At 39.4% G+C, this 24,875-nt stretch overlaps 1 protein-coding gene across 4 annotated transcripts in view; it reads left to right on the forward strand.

Annotated features, from left to right (window-relative positions):
- Window positions 1-24,875, forward strand: part of LOC138262001 (synaptotagmin-like protein 2) — a 482,740-nt gene that overhangs the window by 361,202 nt on the left and 96,663 nt on the right. For all 4 annotated transcript variants that reach the window (XM_069211640.1, XM_069211648.1, XM_069211658.1 and 1 more), the window contains one exon: window positions 24,733-24,831. In XM_069211640.1, the coding sequence (XP_069067741.1) occupies window positions 24,733-24,831 (99 nt within the window). The remainder of the gene's footprint in view (window positions 1-24,732; window positions 24,832-24,875) is intronic.

Genomic DNA, 24,875 nt, shown 5'->3' on the forward strand with positions numbered 1-24,875 from the left:
TGAAGTGGGGGAGATTTCAGAGAGATGCCTTTGAAGTGCACAAGTTCTCTGCCCTATCTTCCCTGGCTCCAGACACTCTACAGGGGGTTATCAGCTCTTTGTATGTGGAGAGACATAGCTCTATTCAGGTGCAGGTGTAACCTCCTCCCTCCCTTCTTGGCCAGGAAGAACCATCAGCATGGTGATGGGCCATCAGGAGGTAAGTAGGACACCTCAGTTCTCTTTGTGTGTGGCTGACTGGAGGGAATGCACAAAGCCCAGCTGTCACCCACCCCATATGTGTATTCAGAGACAGGCAGAGACACAGAATGGTTAAAGAAAGAAAATGCCAACTTTCTAAAAGTGGCATTTTCAGACTTACAATGTAAAATTAGACTTCACCATAAGTTGTGATTTTAAATAGTGAGTCCAGAGACACCAAACTCCAACAATTTATCTTTTACCAATTGGAAATTGCACTTAAACATTGTATCAAGGTAATCCCATTATTAACCTATGGGAGAGATAGGCCTAGCAGTAGTGAAAACCGAATTTAACAGTTTTTCACTACTAGGAAATGTTAAACTTAAAAGTACATGTCCAACTTTTTCAATACACTTCACCCTTCCCTTGGGGCTATCTAGGGCCTAACTTAAGGGTGACTTACATGTAATAAAAAGTAAGGTTCGGGCCTGGCAAGTAGGTGAGCTTGACCAGTCGAAATGGCAGTTTAAAACTCTGACCATAGGCTCTGTAGTGTCAGGCCTGAAACATGTTTTAAAAGCTACTTTAGTGGGTAGCACAATCAGTGCCGCAGGCCCACTAGTGCCATTTAATTTACAGGCACAGGACACATATCGTGCACGTTACTAGGGACTTACAAGTAAATTAAATATGCCAGTTGTAGATAAGTCAGTATTACCATGTTTAGAGCACAGAGCACTTGCACTTTATTACTGGTTAGAAGTGGTAAAGTGTTAAATCCTAAAGCCTGCAAAAACGTGTTACCCATAAAGTGGAGGGAAAAGGCAAAAAGTCTGTGGACAACTCAACAGAGAGGGCCAGGTCCAACACTTACAAGTTGGCAGATGGTCATGATGTTCTGTTTATTGATAATGTGAAAAGGGACTGTAATGAATCACTAATCATGATGAGGTGCATACATTATCTAATTTTGTGCACAGCACATTCAGTGGGATTCAGAGGAAACATTATTTTATCTCATCTTCAGAAGGAAAAGAATAATGAAGAACTAGTTTTTATGAACCGAGAAAGATCTGATTTGTGGGTTTCATCTTGCTTTGAAGGCTGTACAGAGGACTGGAGAGTGGGGGCAGGAGGAAATATATGAAGACCGGTGAAGATGGGCCTTGGGTCAGAAGGCAACACAAACACTAGGGGAGGGATTAGCAGTTTTAAACATATGAGAATGCGGCTAGAGATGTGACACCTGAGGATTGTTATCTATAAATAGGTATCTTGGAGTTCAATATGACAGAAATTAAATTCACCACAGAAGAATTGCTTTACTTACAGCCTCCATTCTAGTCCAACTACAGTGAAAATCTTGTGAAACTAACTTTTTTTGTAATGCTGCCTGAATGTCCATGATAATAGAACTATTGGCACCTTCACAGAAATCGGGAAAATGCATTTCAGGTGGTACAAACATTAACAAGTATGCAAAGTTGATAAAAGAATCCGTTCAAGAAATCATGCTTGATGACAAAAAAAGCTATACTTGGAGAAGCAGATCATTGAAGCAAATGGAATATTTGCAGAAGCAACTGAAAGTATTTTTTTTCAGAAGGAAACTTTTTGCAAATATAAACACGAGATGAATAAACACTAAACCAGCTATGCTGAGAGAATTGATATAACATAGACTCCAAAATTCTAATAAAGAAAAGTAATTTCTGATATTTTCTTAATATGTAGCAAATTTAAACAATGGGGCTGGTTTTCTGACTCCATGTACAAATCAGACCAAGATTATTCGCAGTAGGACACACATGTAATTTTATAGGGAAGTGATTGTATTAATTAATTATCGTATGCAGAATTAGCTTAGCTCAATCACCCAACTTTGCTTCCAGTACTAATTTTAAGAACAAGTACTCTGTGGGTACATCTGAGCAGGACTTTTTTAATGTCTGTAATCTTGTCAAAAAACAATAGGTATGTTTACCCTAAGCAGATGTTGATGTACATATTTCTCATTTATCCATGGAATTAATCTGTAATAAGGTAATTAAGTATCCAAGGACTGTCTATCATTTACTTCTAAAGTACAGACTTAAAAAATAATTGACTTATGTTGCAGAATACCTCAAAGTACTGCTTACTAAGGAGCCTGGGTTTCTTGGTTAGAAGCTCAAGATTAATATTATGAGTTGCAGTCATGTCGTCAAATTAAAAAAATATGGTCATATATTTTGGCCCACAAATTCTATTGGTAGAACTGAAGTTGACAAAATTGGGTGAGACATGGGAAGCCTAATTCCAGTTCATAATGGCATTGTTGTAATATATCATGTCAAACATGATCCCATTTATTTAATATTGTCTCGTGATCTCTTTTAGTAACCAACCCACTTTTATTTTGGTCTCCTAATTGGTGTTTACTAAACACCCTTGTACTGAGCTAAAGCTTCTCAGGGTCAGTGAGACCAAAGTCAACTATATACTGACACAACCTTGAAAAACAGTTATTGTAAAATAGCTCTTTCAATTTATGTATTTATTTATTTATTTATCTATTGATTTATTTATTCATTTTAGGGCTTCTTATATAGTGCTTCTCATCCCCAGGTGGTGTTAGAATTCTTTAGAGTACAATTCATTTTGAGACACTGTCTTAGAAAAATCATTGAATCATGTATGTTCAACATAATGTCAATGTACTGAACTAAGAATAGCTATAACTTCATTCAGTAGAGGAAGGTGAGAAAAATCGTTTGGACATTTCCTGCAGGTAGTGAAGTTGTGTATTGAGTTTCTTTTGAAAGAAATATCAGTGTCATCCATACTACTGATGTCTTGTGAAAGATAATTGTATACTAGGGGGAATGCATCAGTACTGGAGGTGTCAAAGTGCTTTCTAAGAACAAATATTTCTGAGACACGGGCTCTGGAATACATTTAGCTTTGTTTTGCAACCATAAGGTCAGTATAACTTACACTAGAACAAAACTATTGGAACTATATAAGCAACTGAGAGGAGTGTGAAGCCTCCGAGATGAAGAGTAAAACAAAGTAGAAGGTGAAACAAAGATTTAAGAGAAAGAGATCTGGTTATTTCATACAGTAGAGGAAGGAGAGTAGAGCATGTCAGTGTTAAAGGTCAGTTTAAGAGTAATTTTTTTCAGTTTTTAGAAAGATGCTAAGGTCCTATTGACATCTGTTGTCTTCTGGAAGAGAATTCAATACTAGTGAGGAGAAGTCTCCAAAAAGGATTTAGATGTGGCATAGTTGAATTATAATTTCTTTGTGTCCGTTTAGAACATCTCTTTAAACCTTATGTTTCCATCCAGCTAGAGATGGGGAAACAGGAGTGACAATAGGTTGATTTTTGAAGTTTTAGGGCTTTAAAGGGCAATGACAAAATTGAATTTGATCCTTGCCGCCAAAGGTAACCAGTGAGGGTAGCTCAGTGCCAGTATTATGTTGTTCATGGTATATGATGTTACAGTGTTAATGATCAAATTGTAAAGTTCATTATAAGTTATCATCCATTATAGGTTTCTCACAGCCATCTGCTGATGCAAGGGAGTTATAAAATCATCTGGTACTTTTGAGGTTCTTTCAAGGTGTCGTTGAATTTCCTAAAGTACTTCTCAGGGGTCAATCCAAACTCCTGAGCAAATATACGTCTTGAGAACTACAACATTTACCCTTTTTCTCTTTCCATGTTAAGTGAATGTTGCTACAGAAAAATCCAACAAAGAATTTATATCAAATGCAAGTACTGTATGTACTGCTTGGTGCCTAAAATAAGAATCACATTCCTCTTGTAGACAGTAAGTCTCCCAAGAAACTGCACCCACTAGTATTCCTCCTTTAGCTGATACATCAAATAATTCAGATGCAATGATCTATGTCATAGTTAATCCCATAACTGGGTGCAGCCTGCTTAGGTGGGTGAATCTAAACTATTGCTGTTATGCTCTCCAAACTCTTGCTGAAACTGTGAGCACATCCATCTTACTCATCCTCTGTTCATGAGCCAGTGCTTCCTTTCTCTCCAGGACAAGCATTCTTTCAGGTCATTTACAGCTGAAATTCTTTTTGTGCTTTAAAATCCTCTATATCTGGCATCCTAATCACTAGAGGATAGGCTGTGGCATGAAATACTGCTTCCTTCACTGAACAGGGCAGGAGAAGAGGAGTGGTGCAAGTCTTCCTCCACTGAACCCCCTTGCTTTTATGATCTGCACTTGCCTTTCTTTTTCTCATGTCCTGAAATGCTTTTTCTAGCTCTTGTCCACCAGTAACCCCTTTCCTTGCATACGCCGTTCATGCTATAGCATATAGATCTAACATATAGATCTAACAGGGCAGCCAAATCAATGTCCATGGTCTCAGAGCAAATAGAAATGAGCCAAATCAAACTCAAAAACAAAAAACAATCTAACAAAGTCAAATTCGGCCAGTTAAAAGGAAAAACATTGCCAAAATCTTCTAAGGCAGTTTAGTATTTGCTTGACAAAATCTTACCCATACAACAACTCAACAGTGTAGGAAACCATATTAATAGACTTTGGAGGAATAAGGAGTGTATCTTGATGGGTAGTGTTGCGGGGCTCCAACAAACTTAGAACAATCGAAAGCTTGGAATTAAAATCAGGCTTAGTTGACTTGGACACTAGCAAAAGGCCTTCATCATAGAAAAATGCATGTCCTACATGAACCGGTTGAATGTCAGAACCACGCAGGCATTTATGACACATGCCTTAACAATGAGGCTCGAACCACTAATGCATCTTTATAACTCATTCCTTTACCATGCAAGTCGTTGCCACGACTTGCCTTTGAGAAAACGCTAGATTTGGAATAGCATAATTTACTATTCCAACTCCAGTCTGTCCAACAGTAGGGAACGTCTTGGAATTAAAGTCCAACATAATTCCAGCAAAGCTTTCCTGAAGGCAAGTGGTTCTAACTTACGTTGTAAAGGAATGTGTTGTAAAGACGCACTCATGGTTCGGACGACATTGCAAGTGTACAGCATGGTTTGAGCTACGATGTAAAGGCTGTTTCCCACATGAATCACACAACCAAAAACATTACAATTATTAGGTATACACAATAAAATGACCCAAACGCATTTGGGCAAAGAGAAAATATTTTTATGATTAAGCAACACAAAAATTAAGCAAATGGAGGCTAGAGTTAAAAAAAAATAAGTCAACAAATAGTCTTTGGAAAAATGATCCCCTTTAGAAGAAATTTTGACTCATGAAGTATATGGCTAAACAATGCCACAAAGCTTAGTACGGACGTTTTTAAAGATGTCAGAATGGAGCCTTGTGTAAAATTCTGTCTATCTTCATCCTAGATCCTTCCAAAGGCAGCCTCATCTGGTTACTCCAAGACCAAAGCCAAACTCACAACGTCTGGGTATCCCTGTCTTTTCTCCATGGACTAAGGTTTCTTTTGATCTGTGAGACCAATGAGCTTCAAAAGGGCCCAGTGCTGTGGCTTCCTGTTGTCTCCTTATTGCTAAAACATAAGAGCAAACGTCTCTGTCAAAAGGTTGTCAAGACTGAATGCAATGACAATTTGCCAGTCCTCTAAGCATGTCTTTGACCAGTTGTTAACAGATCGCTATTAAACATGTGAGCTGAATGATCTAGAAAGCCTTTTGTTCTTGGGAAGACCAAGATTACTGGAAGTGCCACGCTTCTGGGCTGAGAGTATGAGTTTGAGAAACTAATAACTTGTGAACTGCATAGAGCTGAGCCAGAGCAGGGGGTCAGTTACCAGACTAGCAAAGTAATTTCAGACCTTGGTAGGTGGCCTGCCATCCTAATCCTACCAGGCAGAGGGCCACCTGACACATTCAGAAATGTCCACCAGGCAGGCAGGAATCTCTATGCCTTTAGTGTAGGCCCTCTCGTGGCAGCTTTCTTGAAGTCCCTGATACTGTGTCAAGCTAAAGTGTTATCTGACGAGCTCACTTGTCAAATTACTTTTTTCTTTAAGAAGAAACTCCCATGGTTGGAGTTTGTTCTTGCAGAACAAAACAACAGTGCTCGGAGTTTTCTCCAATAAGTGCCATTGTGAGATTTCCCTTTACAGGACCACCTTGATTGCATTTTCATCCTGGGTAAGGAAACAAAGTGATGGGCACCACAACTAAAATAGGATGGAGTTGCTGTCATGGTGATCAGATGGGCTTGTAGTAGAAAGGCCATTAGGTCTGGTGCTTGCACTGACAAAGACAGCTAAACCTCCACTGTTCCGTCAAGCTGTAAAAGCCCCCCTTAAACTGGTTTACTTAAAGACTGGAATATAACAACCTTACAAAAAGTCACTCATTGCATTTAAAATAAAATTCAATGTTAACCAATGTTTTTTTTTATTTTCTTGAGTCAGTTTCAAATGAGGTATTGCTTACAACAAATGGGTCCTTTTGTAGACAGAGAGAAGAAAACAGTTGAAAAATAAAAACATACAATAAAATGGAAAATGGAGGAGTGCATTACGATAAAAGGATTTGAAAATATGCAATTAGAGGCAGATATATAGACATTCTTGTGCAAGATTTGGGGGTTCATTTGATTTCATGAAATACAAAGTGGTGGAAAAACTATCAATCTTATCACATTTTCTGGCAACATGAACAGAAATGAAAATAAATGAGCTATCTTCATACGTAAGTTGTGCATTATGGGAGAAAAGGTCTTTGCTGATTTAGCTCCCAGGACCTACAATCAAACCAGAAGGGTCATATTTGAGGCAATGTGTAATAGGATCTGACGTCTGCTCAGAAAATCTGGCTAATTGCTTGCTCACATCCTACTACCAAACTTTTGGACTGTTGTCTACAGTCTTCCATAGAAATAATCTTACGGACCTACTGTAGGAGCAGAATGTGAGTGGTCTTTGTTTTTCTTTTGGTCATAAGGCTAAGCTTGCCCAATGTGACACATATAGTTGTTGAAGTTGCTAGAGAGGGAAAATCGCTAGGGTGGGTTTTGTGGGGCAGGGTTGAATAGTCCACAGAGGGACTCCTCTGTGAATGCCAAGAATTAGAAAGGGTAACAACTCAAATGAGTAAAGTAAAAGGATAGAAAGTGACTGAGGAGGGAGATGCACCGTCTGCAATATCAGAATCCACCGCCCTCCACACTGCAAATGCTGTGAACATTTCACAGAATCACTGAACAAAACAGTGGGGGTGAAACCTGTTACTGGCGTAACAAGTAGCATAGTCAGACATTAATGGTAGTAATGCAATGTTGGTAGAGCCTTCATTCAGTAGAGCCTTAATCGAGTGAGGGAGAAATAGCTTGGCAGCCTGCAACATGCAACACAATCCACAAAGCTTTTGCCTCCAGGCATTTCCTTTACCAGTGGGAGACTAACCAGTCTCACTCCTCTCGACCATCCACTCAGCCCACTCTACTGCGTTCCCTTTGCCTATTTATCTACCTAATCCAGTGGCTGGCAGCCAGATAGTAATAACTAGCTCCTGCTGTAATCGCTAAGCATCTGTGTTAGTTGTGTGTTGTTTCCCCCCCCCATAAATGAGAGCAGCAGAATTGACCCATAGAAATGACGACCCATGTGCTGGCAAACCTTAAGCCAAGTGGCAAACACATACGTCTGCAGCTGCATGTGGACTCCACCAGTTCATGCCTCATTTAGTTGGAGGAGAGAAAAAGGACACTGGTGCATCATCCACTGTGCCAGAAACCTTGTCATTTAAGTCCTTCCAGTTCTTGTAAAAGCTGCACAGGGCAAAATCGCACTGTTATACTCCGTAATGTTACACAGCAATGATCATTCTAAATGTCTTGGTGTTTCTTTACTGTTCCTGAACTGGAATAAAGATGCATGGCGTTCAATGGCCCCAAGACTTGTTGAGTGAGATCCTGAAGCCCTAAGGTGTGTACTTAGAGGCCTGGCTTCCTGGTTGCCACATAGCAGTATTAACGGGCCAGGTAAACATACGTGTAGACTGCTAGAAATATGCTCTGCTTATTGTCCTCAGCCCATATGGAGAGACATCTCATCATGAGCCTAATGTCAGGGACCAAGGACACATTAAGACTAGCATGGGTGCCAGCAGCCAGTTCTCTGCCTTCCAAGAGTTAGAAATATAAGCACTTTACAGCATGGATAAGTACTTTAATCCAGCAGAAACAGGGAAGAAGGAGCAGGAATGGGAGAAGCACTACAATTCGCAACAGACAATATGACCATTCAGAAGCAAAACAGAAACAGAGAAGGGATTCATGTCACAGTTAGATGGAGTTAATATGTATAGATGCATAAAATAGTTCATGCAATATGACACTCACTGCTGCAGGTTACAAGTACTCTTGACCCACAGCGTAAGCCAGATTGGAGTCCAGGCAGCACTGCTGAGGAAGAGAAGAGGAGCAGCAAGAAAGCCGGTCTTTACTCAGGTAATAACAGTTAAGGATAAAAAGGAAGTAACCTGAAAGGGAACATCAGAACCTCAAAGCATGATATTTGAAGGAATGTCACTGATGGACTGGACAAATACTAGAAACACAACAAGATAAACAGCTCACAAGGAAAGGTCTGGGACGAATGCATGTTAATACTGCCAATAAGAAGCTGGACATCACAAATACCATGTTTGTGTTTTCCATTCCTATGCCATTTTGACCTGGATAACAGAATCTCCTTCCAACTCAGTAAGATTGATTCTTGACACGTAAGTCTGCTTATTGTATTTAGGCTACTTACCTGGTTGGTGGATACCTCTTCACTCAATATGTTTTGGTACACGGGCCCGCAGGGGGATCTTGGGATGAACTTAAGCTTATCTTAGACCCATTCATGAAACACTGTTGAAACTGTCTTGATTCTGCACCACAGATACAGCCCCTACCATGCTTCTTCTACAGTGGCAGTGCATCTTCTCAGTAAACAGCACTTTGCCTGACATTGGGCAAGAAGAACATTTCAGCCATAAGGTGTGCCTGCTTTATCTCAACCAGCATAAAAAAGAGGGAGCGCTACACCTGAAGTTCATTTGCAGTAGCAAGCTAACCAAAAAGCATTATAGTTGAACCGAGGTTGATTGAGGCTCAGTGATTGACACCAAAGTTTCAAGGTTTCCTGACTATTAAGAAACACTTAAATCAGAATTGTTGCTTAGGGTATCCTGCATTGCTCTCATGACAAAAGGAGAAGAAGCACAATAAGGAGTTACATTTTTAATGATTTATTTAGCAGTTGGATGTCTGTCCTCACCTAGTAAGGAACAGGACAAGATGGTGGTCCCAAATCAAAGGAACAGTTCAGATTGAATGTTGTATCTTTACAATAAATATTGTGGTCCTTCTCTGGGTATTGAAATCATTAGTAGAACTATATCATTGTGAATAAGTGTTATATTAACTCACACAACTATGTAACCAGTCCTATTTTACTCCTGCAAAAGGGAAGAAATAGAGGAAAAGAGCAGAAAGATAAATAACATATATCATAGATGCAGTGATCAAATGCATTTAAGGAACTTGGTTGAAATGACTGCAGCAGAAGTTCATTGCCCGGACATTCATGTGACTGCTGAGAAAAAGGAACTTTTTTAGCAGTTACACATATAAGAATTTCAGGCTGTAAATAAAGACAAGTTTTTTGCAGGAAATATGGAATATAAATTATTAGCTTACTGACAACCTGTGGGGGAGTTCAGGTAATTGAAACAGAGAGAATTTTAGGCAGCATCAATAGAATCGAGAAGTGAGAGGGCCAGCTGGCATATGGAGGAGCAGAGTGGTGCTCACAGTGGTAAATGTTATTTTATGTTATTAAATCTAATAAAGCACTGTATTACCCAGAATGGTGTCCAAGTGGTAAACAAATCATACTAGAGTCAAGTTAAATGGGCACAGGTTTAGTCCAATAACAGAGTGTTCAGTAAGTTTCCAAATTGAAGGCAGTTAGAAGTACCCTTTAGTGAGCAGGGAGATGCATTCCAGTGTTTAGCTGTAAGATCCTGAAAAGTACTGCTTTCTGAACTCTGGGATAACCCGACTGTTATACGTTGCCGACCAAAGGGGTTGGTTTGGACTTTATGAATGAAACTTGCAGATAAGGAGGATCTGATTTGAAAAATGCATGGTAAGACAGCAATGTAAGTAAATAGAATCATTTTTTCAACTGAGATGTAAGTATATAGAACCCCTTCTTCAACAGAGAGCCAGTGTAGTTGGCATCTGTGTTAAGAGACCTGTGCCCGACAGTCTAGCCCAACAATCAATTGGACTGCAGTGTTTTGTAAAATGTAATCTTTTCGAGAAAAAAAATACTCCATTAAATTGAAGATTCCTATATTTTATTCAGCTCTGTCCAAAGTGACAAGCCTAGAATGCAGAACCGGCTCACCTACCCGGCTTATGCTTAATTCACCTTCTACATTCTCTTATTTACATCACTGCCCTGACCTAACAAAGGTATACAACATTACTAGACATAACATATCACCCTTAAAATATCACACAAGATGAATACAATTTTACCACACTAACCTATATTATGTGCTATCTTAAATGTTACTATAATTTGAACTAACTGTACTGAATATAGTCTTTGAACTTTGTAGGCACACTCCTTTGGCGGTTAATTTTAAATTTTGTGATTTTCCACTCTTCTTCTACTGTGGTTTGATGATACTCTGAATGATGCTAACTCCCTTTCATTGCATCTTACCACATTTCTTATACTCCATCTTTTCCCATCCTCCACAAATACGGAAAATCTTTTCACCTCCACAACTCTATTTTGGCTCAGACCATTTAGATTCCCCTTTTTTATATGCAATACATTTCCTCAATCTTACAAAATATCCTACCTTAAATTCCTTGTCAACTTTTTAAAACTCTTCCATTCTAGCAGCATTATTTTTTTCTTGACTTGTACATACTCTTTGTTTTATGCTATCCTCCTTAATTTCTAACTTTTTGTTCCTATTCATCCAGATCGTTACTGCTATTGTGCTAGCTTTTCGACCCCTTAGCCACATAAACAGTGTCTCATTTGTGATGTGTGGCATAGGTCTATAATTTCAGACCATTTCCTGACCTCTTCCTTACCATCCAAACAACTTTGTAAAGCCAATTGTATATTTTCTCCTATAACTCTGTTAAATCTTTCTACTAAACCATTTTCACATGGGTGGTACACAGAAATTTTCTTATGACAAATTCCACTTAATAAAAAAAAACCTTCAAATTATTTTGCCACAAATTGAGACCCATTAACCTATATTATCTTTTCAGGTAACCCTCTCTTCTAAATACTTCTTTACAAAATTCAACCACTACACTAGCTTTAACTTCTCTCACGAACGTAATGTCGGGCCATTTAGAATAAAAGTCCATCAATATTTTGCCAGGACCGTTCTGGATATTCCCTGGCTATAACAGCAGTTTCTTGTGCAGTATGGGGTTTATCACTGCATGCACAAGCCAAGCACTCTCTAACAAATCTTTCAACATGCTGAGCCAGACCTGGCACCAAAAAGCCATGCGTACTTTTCGTTTCATGGCTGATATACCCCCATGTCCTTCATGTAGTGCAGTTAGTACTTTGGAGTGTAGACTTCCAGGAACTATCAATCTATCTGCTCTAACTAATATACCATCTATGTTAGTAATTAATGCCACGCATACTTGAATTTTGAAATTTCATTTTTTTTCCCACTCCTTATTCCCCCATTTGGTAACAGTTCTATAACTTTCTAACAAACTTCATCCTTCTCAACTTCAGCTTTCCATTCCTGTTCTGATATTGCCTTGAGACTAGACATTTCTATCTCTGCTACTATCCACTTCATCGTCATCTACTTGTAATGGTACGTGTGATACAAAAATCAGCATTTACATTTTTAATACCTGGCACATATTTCACATCAAAAATATATTCTTTCAAACGGAACAACCATTTTGCAATTTGTGGTGTTGCTTTACCTACTCCCTTAGCAAGGGCAGCCCTCCACGTGAGCGGAGGAGCGTCTGCCCGCTACAAAATTCCCTAAAAAATGCCCCAGAACTGAAAAATAAAATGGTAATAATCTTTCTTTATTGCCATTTTATTTTTCAGTACCCCATCCTGAACCGAGTGTCAGGACGGAGAGGGGCAATTGCTGCTGAGTGGCAGCAGGGAGCTGTGCACTTGTTTAAAGTGTGCATGTCCCTTTGGCCGGCCATCTTGCAACAGCCAGCCTGACATGCACACTTTAAACATCTTTAACAGGTGGGTAAGAGAAAGCACATATCTCCAGCACTCTTGTGTATGCTGAGAGAGCCTGCTCCCACCAATCCTGACACTGCTTTTATGATGATTACCAGCATGAAAGCAGTGTCAGGATTTGTTAGTAGCGTTTCCTGGTTGCCTCATTGGAGCTGCCACTACAAGAGGAGAAGAGGATGCCATTAGGAGAGGAAAACGTCCACAGGTAAGTGACTTTTTGTTTTTAATTATTATCATTGTACTCCACCCCCCGCCGTAACTACAAGCCAGCCGCCACTGTCCCTTAGTTGTAAATACATCAATCAAAGGTCTGTGATCCATCCATAATTCAAACTTTGCTCTCTATACACTATTTCTAAAATGTTGTATACTCCACTAACATGCCATTGTTTCTTTTTCAGTGGTACAATAGTTTACTTCTGCACCTTTCAGTGTTCTTGATGCAAATGCAATGACTTTTTCTTGACCATTTTTCCCTCTTTGTATAAGTACAGCGCCCACTTAATTCAGACTTGCATCTGTTGCGATAATTGATTTGTCACCTGAAATATATGGTGTTAGGGCTACAGAATTAGCAATACATTTTTTGATTTCCTCAAATGCACTTTGTCATTGTGATATCCACACAAATGTCTTTCCTTTTTTCAATATTTCTCTAATTGGTTGTATGCTATCCAAAAAATGGTCCACATACTTTGCGTAAAATTTTGCTAGACCCAAAAATGATTGCAACTGATTCTTATCAGTAGGATTTGGAGCCTTCTCAACAACTGCTACTATTTTCAATTTGGGTTTAATCCCTTGAGCAGAAATAGTGTGTCCTGAATACTCCACTTCTAACTTGACTTAAATCAATCATTGAATAAATTATGCACCACTTGTTGAAAAACGGCTGATGCTGAGGATAAACCAAAAGGCATTCTCAAAAACCGATATGCCCCTTCCGGTGCGACAAATGAAGTCAAATGTCTGGACTCCTTGTGTAATTCTAACTGGTGGTAGGCATTTGGCATATCGATCGTAGAAAAATATTTACCTTTAGTTATGACAGCTAAGTGTTCACCTATATTAGGTATGGGATGACAGTTTACCCATATGTTTTTGTTTAAATCCCTTAAGTCCATACACATTCTTATCTTGCCATTACAGGGAGTGCAGAATTATTAGGCAAATGAGTATTTTGACCACATCATCCTCTTTATGCATGTTGTCTTACTCCAAGCTGTATAGGCTTGAAAGCCTACTACCAATTAAGCATATTAGGTGATGTGCATCTCTGTAATGAGAAGGGGTGTAGTCTAATGACATCAACACCCTATATCAGGTGTGCATAATTATTAGGCAACTTCCTTTCCTTTGGCAAAATGGGTCAAAAGAAGGACTTGACAGGCTCAGAAAAGTCAAAAATAGTGAGATATCTTGCAGAGGGATGCAGCACTCTTAAAATTGCAAAGCTTCTGAAGCGTGATCATCGAATAATCAAGCGTTTCATTCAAAATAGTCAACAGGGTCGCAAGAAGCGTGTGGAAAAACCAAGGCGCAAAATAACTGCCCATGAACTGAGAAAAGTCAAGCGTGCAGCTGCCACAATGCCACTTGCCACCAGTTTGGCCATATTTCAGAGCTGCAACATCACTGGAGTGCCCAAAAGCACAAGGTGTGCAATACTCAGAGACATGGCCAAGGTAAGAAAGGCTGAAAGACGACCACCACTGAACAAGACACACAAGCTGAAACGTCAAGACTGGGCCAAGAAATATCTCAAGACTGATTTTTCTAAGGTTTTATGGACTGATGAAATGAGAGTGAGTCTTGATGGGCCAGATGGATGGGCCCGTGGCTGGATTGGTAAAGGGCAGAAAGCTCCAGTTCGACTCAGACGCCAGCAAGGTGGAGGTGGAGTACTGGTTTGGGCTGGTATCATCAAAGATGAGCTTGTGGGGCCTTTTCGGGTTGAGGATGGAGTCAAGCTCAACTCCCAGTCCTACTGCCAGTTCCTGGAAGACACCTTCTTCAAGCAGTGGTACAGGAAGAAGTCTGCATCCTTCAAGAAAAACATGATTTTCATGCAGGACAATGCTCCATCACACGCGTCCAAGTACTCCACAGCGTGGCTGGCAAGAAAGGGTATAAAAGAAGGAAATCTAATGACATGGCCTCCTTGTTCACCTGATCTGAACCCCATTGAGAACCTGTGGTCCATCATCAAATGTGAGATTTACAAGGAGGGAAAACAGTACACCTCTCTGAACAGTGTCTGGGAGGCTGTGGTTGCTGCTGCACGCAATGTTGATGGTGAACAGATCAAAAAACTGACAGCATCCATGGATGGCAGGCTTTTGAGTGTCCTTGCAAAGAAAGGTGGCTATATTGGTCACTGATTTGTTTTTGTTTTGTTTTTGAATGTCAGAAATGTATATTTGTGAATGTTGAGATGTTATATTGGTTTCACTGGTAATAATAAATAATTGAAATGGGTATATATTTTTTTTTTGTTAAGTTGCCTAATAATTATGCACAGTAATAGTCACCTGCACACACAGATATCCCCCTAACATAGCTAAAACTAAAAACAAACTAAAAACTACTTCCAAAAATATTCAGCTTTGATATTAATGAGTTTTTTGGGTTCATTGAGAACATGGTTGTTGTTCAATAATAAAATTAATCCTCAAAAATACAACTTGCCTAATAATTCTGCACTCCCTGTAGATTTCTGCACAATCACTATAGGACATAACGACTCAGATGCCTCAATCAGTTTGATAATGTTTTTCTTACATAATCTTTCAATGGAGCTCTTAAGGCCATGGAAACATTTCTTACTTTATGTACCACAGGTGTGGCATTCTCTTTTAATATAATTTTGTGAACAAATATCTTTAAGCACCCGAGATTTTGCCTAAATGCTTCTTTACATCATTGCTAATTGTAGTCAACCCTTTTTCTTTTTTATTTGGATGTAACTTTATGCCCAGTTTCCGTTGATCTCTCTATCCCAATAATGATCTTCTTTTTTCAGCTATGTATACAGTACTTTTTGCACATCTATCATTGAATTTCAGTTCTGTTTGAAAACACAGCATTATCAGTAATTCAGCCCCACAATAGCCCTCTAGTTCAACCTGTATTTCACTCAACTTTACATTTCCTAGCTGTTACCAAATTTCCTTGTCAATTAATGTATATGGGGAACAGGAATCTGCCTACATCCATATATTTCCCCCACATATTCTCACTAAACACTTGGGCAGCTGATACTAGTCAATTGAATTTATGTTTTCTCCATCCAATGCATTTATGGAATCTTGTACCATTAGCACCTGAATTTCTTGATCAGATCCTGATTGATTCTCCAAGTCCCTTTTGTCACATGGATCGTATTGGATCACATTAACAGATTTAGATCTGCTACTACTTCCTTCGCTTTTACATGCTTTTGCAAAATGCCTAATTCTCTGACATTTAAAACATTTGCCTTTATTGCAGGATAATTGCTAGATGTAGCTATATGTTTTATGCTACCACACTTATTAACAGTTTCTTTTATCATATGTTTTCTTCTCTCTTCTTTATTTCTAGACCATGACTCCTTTATTTTACACACACTTTCTCAAGATTTCAACTCTTCTACATATTTAGGTGTATTCTCACAGCATTATGGGTGCACCTGGATTAGCTAAAATGTAGGTGGAGGTACAACTGACTGCATGTTTACTGTATGCAAGAATCCTGTAAACACTACTTTGCTCACCTGCCAAATCATTTTATGAGTTGCCTACAATTTCTTTCTATCTTATAATAATGTGCTACTCAATACTTATTTAATATTATTCACACTACATTACAAGATACAGTAGGTGTGCATATCACCGTTAGATTCTTAAAATGCACAATTTTTCCAATGCATTTAAGGTGTGCATATCACCGAATATCCACAATGTATTCCAAATCTTAGCACTCTTTACGGGACATACCATCTTTTTAGGTGTGCGTATCACCGTTGATTTCCTACATGCAGACGTCACTCAAGCATAATGGTGTGTGCATCACCGATGTACACACATTAACAAAAGTACACTAATATGCATCAGTTTTCCCATTTTATTCCCCTTCCTTTTAAGGTGTGGGAATCACCGCTGCACTCACATTTAAGGTATGGTTACCCATATACATACATTTAGGTGTGCGGAAGACCGTTCACCAATATACGTGCATTTAGGTGTGCGCATCATTGTTGCTATCCTTGTCCTAATTTCAAATGGCAACTGACGTGCGTAATGCACACATGACTCGAGGCCCTTGTAAGAACGCCCTAATGGCCGGACAATTCTCAAGCAGAAATTCTCCTGCAACAAAACTCACGTGCCAACTGACCTGCCGCCTCGTGCCTCAATACTGCTCAATATACATCGCGCATGCCTGAAGACCATCCGATCTGCCACATCCACAATGTTTCACACTTGTGACACACAGGGTAAGTGTGTATGATCAATTCACATTTTTCCTCAGGTTTTGTTCTACAAAGTCTCTTAAATTCCTTGGTCATAAAATAGCCCCTGCACAATCACACCAAACTCCTTAAACAAAGCTAAACCACTTCCGAAATTTCCGAAATAATACAAATACTTGCGTATATTATGAGCATTCTGACAGTGAGTCACCTCAGTGCTTTTTTTTATCTTTCTCACATGATGTTCCTCAATTTATTCGGTGTCCAGCTATGGTCGGTGTCCTTATTGTGAATCGGGTGGTTCTTCTCATTTCTGGATCCTATCCTCGTCACCCCTAAAACATTATTATTTCGAATAAATACTCGATTTAATTGAAGAGTCTTATATTTTATTTAGCTCTGAAAACAGCGGCCAGCCCAGAATGCCTACCGGCTCAGCTGCCCGGCTTATGCTTAATTCACCATCTACATTCTACATTCTCTTATCTACATCGTTGCCCTGACAACATAGTTATACAACATTACCATACACAACATTTTGGATCAATTGAAATATCATGATAAATATTTTAGGTGCTCCAATTCACAAACTATTTAAATAATAAAAGTTAATAAGTGCATAGAAAACTTACTAACGACGCTGTAGCGGAAAACATGAGAAGTTTTCTTCAGCATTTTTTTATCAAGAAATCAGGTGGAGGTTGTATTGTTGATCTAAGGTAGAAGGGTAGGAGCAGGCTACAACAGACGTCAGCAGGAACACTTCATTCACAAAGCCATTTTGTAAATTCAGTTTTAATCTGAATCCCAAACTGCTGTGGGTGTGCCCAACTTCCTCCTGCTAGATTCTTTACTAAAATGTCCATTGGGCATTAACTTAAATTAAACGTTACACATAATACTGATAGAACTGAAGATGTGGTTTTGGGACATCCCAGCACTGTTTGCCCTGACAAGAGGAGGCTTCGGATCTTGGTGAACCACCTGGCTCCACCATGAGACACCTGGGCTTCTTTCCATCTTTCCAAGTTCAGTAAAGTCCATCCCATTAAGGCCCTCATTACGAGTTACTTGTTACTTGTTATTTCTGATGGATTTGGTAGCAGGAATTACTGGTCCCTTTGGGATTATGAGAATTGTGGACACGCTGCAGGCCATAGCAACTCCCCGGAGGGCTGTGCCTCCTCATAGCATGTGAAATCTCTGGGTGAAAACACAGCTGTGAAAGAGGAAAAACCAGAGGATCAGATGCATTAAATCCGATTCCACTGTTATTCTCAATTTCACAGTAGACCCTCAGAGTCCACATTTTAATGGTGTGGTTTTTCTGGCCTGAAACAAACTGTGAAACTCAGAATTCCAATAAATACTGTAACAGCAGTTTTGATATTGCTGTTAGATATTTCAAAATTGTTATGAACCTTTCCTGTGCAGACTCTTTTTACTCATGGCAAGAATCAGCGCTGAATTATCTTCTTGATTTTTCACTCAACATTGAATAAAATAAGATAATATGTACTATATGTAATTATTTTTGGAACAGTATTAAAAAATCACCAAATATGTTACACTTTTCCTATTTTCTTCTGTATTGCTTTGCAGTTTATGGTGCATGTATCATAGCAAAAAGCGAAGCTTCTAGACTTGGGTATAATTATAACCCAAAAGACATAATGGCATTTAGGATCGAGGCTGACGCACCATTTAAGACCCCAGAAATATTTGATCAGCTCCCAATATCTCCATTTAAACGCACTGTCTAATTTTTAAAGGTCATAATAATGGCTCCCAATTTTCCGATTTTTACAGGTAAATACAGATAGAAAAAACACTGTGTTTTCTGTCTGCATTTATTGTTAGAAGCAGAATAATGCAGAAAATTGTACTTCTTTGTAGTGACTCTCCATGTTGTCTTTTCTCAATTCCAGGCCAACAGCTGAGCAGACAGACAGCATGAGCAGTTAAACAACAGGATGATATTTGCTGAAATAATGGAATATGTTTGTAGCATAATGCTAATATTAACCTGTAGGTGTATTGTTATCCTATATTTGGCTGCTTAATTTGCTAAAACACGACATGGGTCCAAGTATGAGTGCCCATTTATCAGTTAAATAAATGTGGAAATATACATTTTTACAACTTCCTTTACTCACAAAACACAAACTAAATATGGATAAATACCAATAAGATGGCATGAAATAAATATCGGTAAATACCCCTGGAAAAGTTTAGTTTTTAAAAACCATATAACCTGGAGCTCTATTTACAATCAAAGTTGAAAGTAACTAATACTTTTTTAATATAACAATATAACAACCCTAGGTACATTTGAAAAAGAGATGAAAAACATTATGCTTCAGGGGAGGATCCCACAAAGTGGTAATATATTTGATATCATCTATCTTTCCTTTTCTGATCACCCCCGATTATGTTTGTTTTGCATGCCCTGATGCCCAAATAGATTTGTTTTGCACCTGATTAGAATCCTAATGAATGAAAAACAATTTGGTAGCTTTGGTGAGATAGTGGCACATTTGTGGCAAACAGTGTTTGGGCCAGGTAACAAGTTGCAACTGATCAACTGCAAAAAGAAAAGTGGTGTTCACATGGAATTTACACCCCGCTACCACTGGGATGTAAGTTGATGCAAGGAGTGCCTGCTATTTTATTTGGTGGATGGCACATCGTTACACCAGGGGCACAGAGTAAATTACTTTGTCCCCATGGAGGAGGGACCAACCAACACATTTATAAATGACTGCCAATGAGGCGTCATTTAGAATGCATTGGCAGGAACCGCCGTCATGGAGCTGCACCAAACAGTGAAATGCTCAGTGTCAGCATGATGCAACCCTGCACCAAACAGTACTTGTTTTTTTTATTTTTAAAAAGAAAATCCCAAAACAGGATTTTCTTTCTGAAAATAAAAAACGTAATGCTGCCTTCGCCATGGGAGTCGTCTCCCATGGTGGTGTGTAGCATTATTAGCATTTTACTGTACCTCACTGCAAGGCTTGCCTGGCGGTGACAGCCTGTAAAAAAATGGCCATATGTTTTCAGATCCCATTGAACATCGTGCTCATCTTGAATAAACATAGTTCTCTTGAGGAGAAAATACTCAAAGTCACTACACACACGGTCAGCAAATCCTGCTGCTGTGTTTGCCAGCATTCTACTTGGGCGCCATCTTGTGTTATCAGACATCTAGAAATAGGACTCAACACATCCAAAAGTCAAGGAGAAACGACCACCATCTCAAAGTAGCCCCTGTTCAACAAAACGTTTACTTTATCACAAAATCTGTGAGAAATAAACAAAAGGGCCACTGGGAGTGATCAACGCGCCCCCCCCCTGCAATATTCGTTAAGTAATGCAGGCACCAAAATTGCATCTTGCCCCTCTGCATCAGTGCATTTACGTTTGTACATTTGTAACTGAGAATGCCAGTAATAGCTAGAGTTGAGTTGGTACTCTTTTGACTCATCATAAAAATTCTGTGTCGCAAGGATATTGGCCCATCCAGAGTAGTAAATAAAGAATCTATAAAGAAAAAGATAACATAAGTCTTATGGTATGATATTAGAAACTTCATACCTGGAACAGTAGCTAGAATAGATCAACTTTTTGGGATGGTAGGGAATTATCCTAAACGCAGAAACCTTCAGTAGAAGCACTTCTGCTGATTAAACGTGATGCCAAAATGATGCTCTTGACCCATCTCTCTTTGGTGGCTGCTCTTTATTTTTTCTTACCTTTTACTTAATTCTATTTACACCAGTCTATATATCAGTTTTCCCAGTATACCTTTAACATAATTTTAAGCACCTTCTAGGACTTATTTACATGTATCTATTTATATATTCATATGTGTATGTTAAGACATGCATCTATCTAATTTTAAATATTTGCAGCCTTGATAAAGTCACGCTTTGATGAAACATGTGTTGGATGCCCGTTGTTGTAAATGACAACATTCACAAGCAAGATCCATGTCATTGTTTGGAACAAATCACCAAACAAAGTTTTGGACTGATGGACTAAAAAAAGGAATGACTTTTCATGTTAAGCTTATTGATTACACATTAATGTGTCCTTTGGCTTCACTTGATTTTGTTCTGATAAGAGTCCTGACGATGAAGTGTGCATTCTGAAATTCGCTCCAGCTCCAATAAAAAAATCTAACAAATGTCATAGTATCATGTGCCATTGCAAGATCAACATACAACATGCATGCAAAATGCTCTCCATAGTTTCATGCAATTAAGGTATCTTTTTGCACCCCTGATTATGGATGGTATGACCTCCACTTTAACCTTTGTGGCAAAAGTCTACCTTTCACCCATTCATCTCTGTAGGCCTCTCTTTCCCTCTACAAACCGCCCTCTGCAAAAGGTTTGTCAGACACACATAGGAAGAGCATCAATATTTATTTATTACTTATAAGTCACCCTTTGATCTGTGATGACATCACAGTATTCGAGTAGCCATTTATTTGTCTTTTGACATTTTTGAAGAATGACCAACTGGCGCTCGCAGGGGTTATTAATTGTTTTTCAATGTGTTAAATCTTTTCCATTTATTAATTAGGACACTTCGGTCCACATATGACAATAGCTAAAGTATCAGTGTCTAGAAGTACTGTGTAACTTTACACGTTTAATAATTTGGGGGCAGACGTATTAACGACCATGATGCAGAAGGCAGTCGCAAATTGTGCACTGACTTTTTACCACCAGTATTTTATTTTGTGGGCAAACCTATGCACTAGTAGAATAATTAGTCAGTTCTCAAAATAAGGAATCGCAGTCGTTTGCAAAAAACATACATAATTAAGATTCATTAGGCCGATAACAATGTGCGACGCACTGCGATTCTCACATTCGCAGGGCTGTTGGCCTGCAAGGGACAAGAGACAAGAGACCACCATCCCTGTATTTGTATTCCAAAATAGAATTTTGTTTTAAAAAAAAAATTCAGTCCCAGTTCTTGGGCTGTTTAAAAAAAATGTTTTTCCTTTTGAAAAACTTCAGTGAGAGTAGGCAGTGGTCCCCCAGAAGACTGCCTACCTCCCCTAGAACCTCTTCCCCTTGCAAATCAGTTAGCAACCCAATTTGGAAGTCAGTAACTGATCAATGGTCTGCAACTGGAATTGTGGTTGCAAACCATTGATGTAGACCATTTTAACTCGCAATTTGGAGTAACGCCTCTTACACACCCCTTCTGAGGTGCTATTCGGTATGGGTTGGAAGCCCCGTTTTGTGAACAGGAAAAACTTTTTTAAATTACAAAAGGAGGCTAGTACGTATGATTTTACGAATTGCAGAGTTTGCAACCTCAAATGCCCATAGGGACTTTGGCACGTAGTGTCTCATTTTTTTAAGATTTGTACAAATATGAGGACTAAACAAACACTAAAACAAATTCACATAAAACTGAGTCTGAAGAAGTTATTTGTGAGTTCAGTTACTGGAGTAATGGTAATTTGATAACCTAGAGTGAAAATACCTCTGGTAATAATAACATATAAGTAGTTGAGTATTAACACTAACTGTTTGGGCCAGCTCATTTAGAAAAAGACTCAGCATCTATGTCTAGAAGAGAAGGAATGCAACAAATGAGCGCTTAAAATATTACCCATCACTGTACCACCGGTGAAGGTAAAGGCCCTTTCACCAGTGAAGAGTCCAGGAAGTCTTACCAACATCCATAAATTGCATACATGTGAGCAGTTCTAAAAGAACTGTATAGCATCTGTACAAACAGTACTACTGCATAGTATTAATAACCAAGCAAGCATGCCTCTCCTGCATGCAGGCAGTGCCTGGAAAAAGCACAGCAATGACTATGCGTCTCATGGATGCAGTCGGTGCCACTGTTACTCGAGCAGCTGTCGCTAACCAGTGGATGAGACACAACACAAGCCTTACACTGCCTCCCCGGTGCATCACCCGTGCACTTAGCACAGCCTCTACCAGTAGGGAGGCCAGGTTCCTCCAGATGGAGAGGACAACCCCAATAGCCATCTGAAAATCTGTCATGCATCTCTGGTTCTTCATGCTGCCACCTGCCCAGCTTCTCCTGATCCATAGCCCCACACAGAGCAATTCAGAATGGGCTCCCTACCCCCTATACTCACTTAGCCCCTCACTTCCTCTCCAGTGACAGTGCATTGCCATGTCTGTCCCCAGAGTTTGCAGAAGCACAAGAGACAGTGTGTCCACACCTTACCACACTGCAGCAATCTGTGCTTCCCACTATTACGATCTTAGAGCGCATCGTCAGTGGGGATTGGAAGTAAAAGGCCTCCCAGCTCAGCACATCCTCCAACTCAAACCATTTAAATGGAGGTACAGCTTTCTTGTCCATGACCAGTACACTGGCAGAGGCAGAGATCAACAGTGAATAAAAAACTGGGATGCAGTTCTTTGCCTTGGAGCCCCCTCAGCGACTTTGACTCTTAAGCATTGTGCCAAAATAGGGACAGTGTTTGTGCTATCAAATATTGCAACCCGATGCCCCTTCGGCCTGTGAGACTCTGCAAACATGCAAAACATGCAGCACAGGTTCATAGTCTTAGGGCCTGATTTAGATCTCAGTGGACGGGTTACTCCGTTACAATGGTGATGGGTGTTCCGTCTGTCGAAATATAATTCCCATAGGAAAGTATGGGATTTTTATTTCGGCAGACGGGATATCCATCACCGTGGTGACGAAATAACCCGTCTGCCCAAATCTAAATCAGGCCCTCAGTAAGAATCTCTGCATGAGCAAAACATTTCTGATCCTCTAAAATGCAGCTATGAATTGAGATCCTGATTAAATCTGTTATGTTCACACAGTTTCAATCATCTATAGCCTTCCTTGCAAAACCCTTACGTTATGCCTGCAGCTATTGAGTATCATGGAGACGCTGAAGGCATAAGGCTGTATAGAAATCACCTAATCACACATTCACTCACTGATTATCAAGCATAAAGATGTGTGGCAAGATGTTGCAAAAATAGTACTGATGATTATTAACAAAAACGACTTTAAGTGCTTAAACCTCCATGTACCTACATTCATATCATTAATCAGAACAGTCAACTGCAGCACAGATCTTGTTACCATTAAAATGCAAGAGAACTCACTGTAACCGATACATTTATCTGTGCTATGTCTGACCATCCATTGTATCAGTAGTCAGAACATGTTGCATTAATGTATAGTTAATTATGAGGCCCTGTTGTGGCATGGATGAATTTCCACAGACGAGTGGCCATATGCTGGATGAGTGCTCGGGTTCCCTGGGTGGCCACGTGGCAGAGGGATCTTCTTGAATGGATAGTAGGGGAGGAGGTGCATATGCGTAATACCCGCAGAGACAGGGGGGCTCTGGTGGCCATCACGCTGTGGGGGTCCCTACTGCACAACTTTACAGAGGAGGATGAGCATGATTCTATGGACGGCTCCAGTGAAGGGGAGTGATGTGTGGACACCGTTGTAACTTTTTTGAAGCCATGATGGTTGATGACTAATAGTGTTACCGGATGGTCCCCATGCGTGTGGTCAATTGGTCACCTGGGCATCAATGTGCTGTGAATTGCAGGGGGCCCAGCTCCGGTGGAAATGTGATCATGGTTGTATGTATTGCCCTCACTCATGCTCAAGCCTATGAGATCGCTCCTTTACTGAATTGCCGAAATGCCTTGCTTGTTATGTTACGTTATTGTATTGTTAAATCATGACTGAACAGACGTGATAAAAAATACCAATAAAGAAAGTTTCAATTTTTTTTTTTTTAAATGTATGATTTTCCACTGTTAATTACTTGGTTGTTCCATGTTTTCACTACCCATCAGAGGAAGCCGATGATGACTCCCCAGTTGCGATGGCCCTTGCTCGAGCCAATAGTCTTAGCAATGCAAGGAGTATGGTGAATATCTACACAACCACTGAGAGTAAGTGTTGTTTTTTTTGTCTTAAATTTTGTATTTAATGCTTG

This window comes from Pleurodeles waltl, chromosome 2_1 (assembly GCF_031143425.1).
Source record: "Pleurodeles waltl isolate 20211129_DDA chromosome 2_1, aPleWal1.hap1.20221129, whole genome shotgun sequence".
NCBI classification, from domain to species: domain Eukaryota; kingdom Metazoa; phylum Chordata; class Amphibia; order Caudata; family Salamandridae; genus Pleurodeles; species Pleurodeles waltl.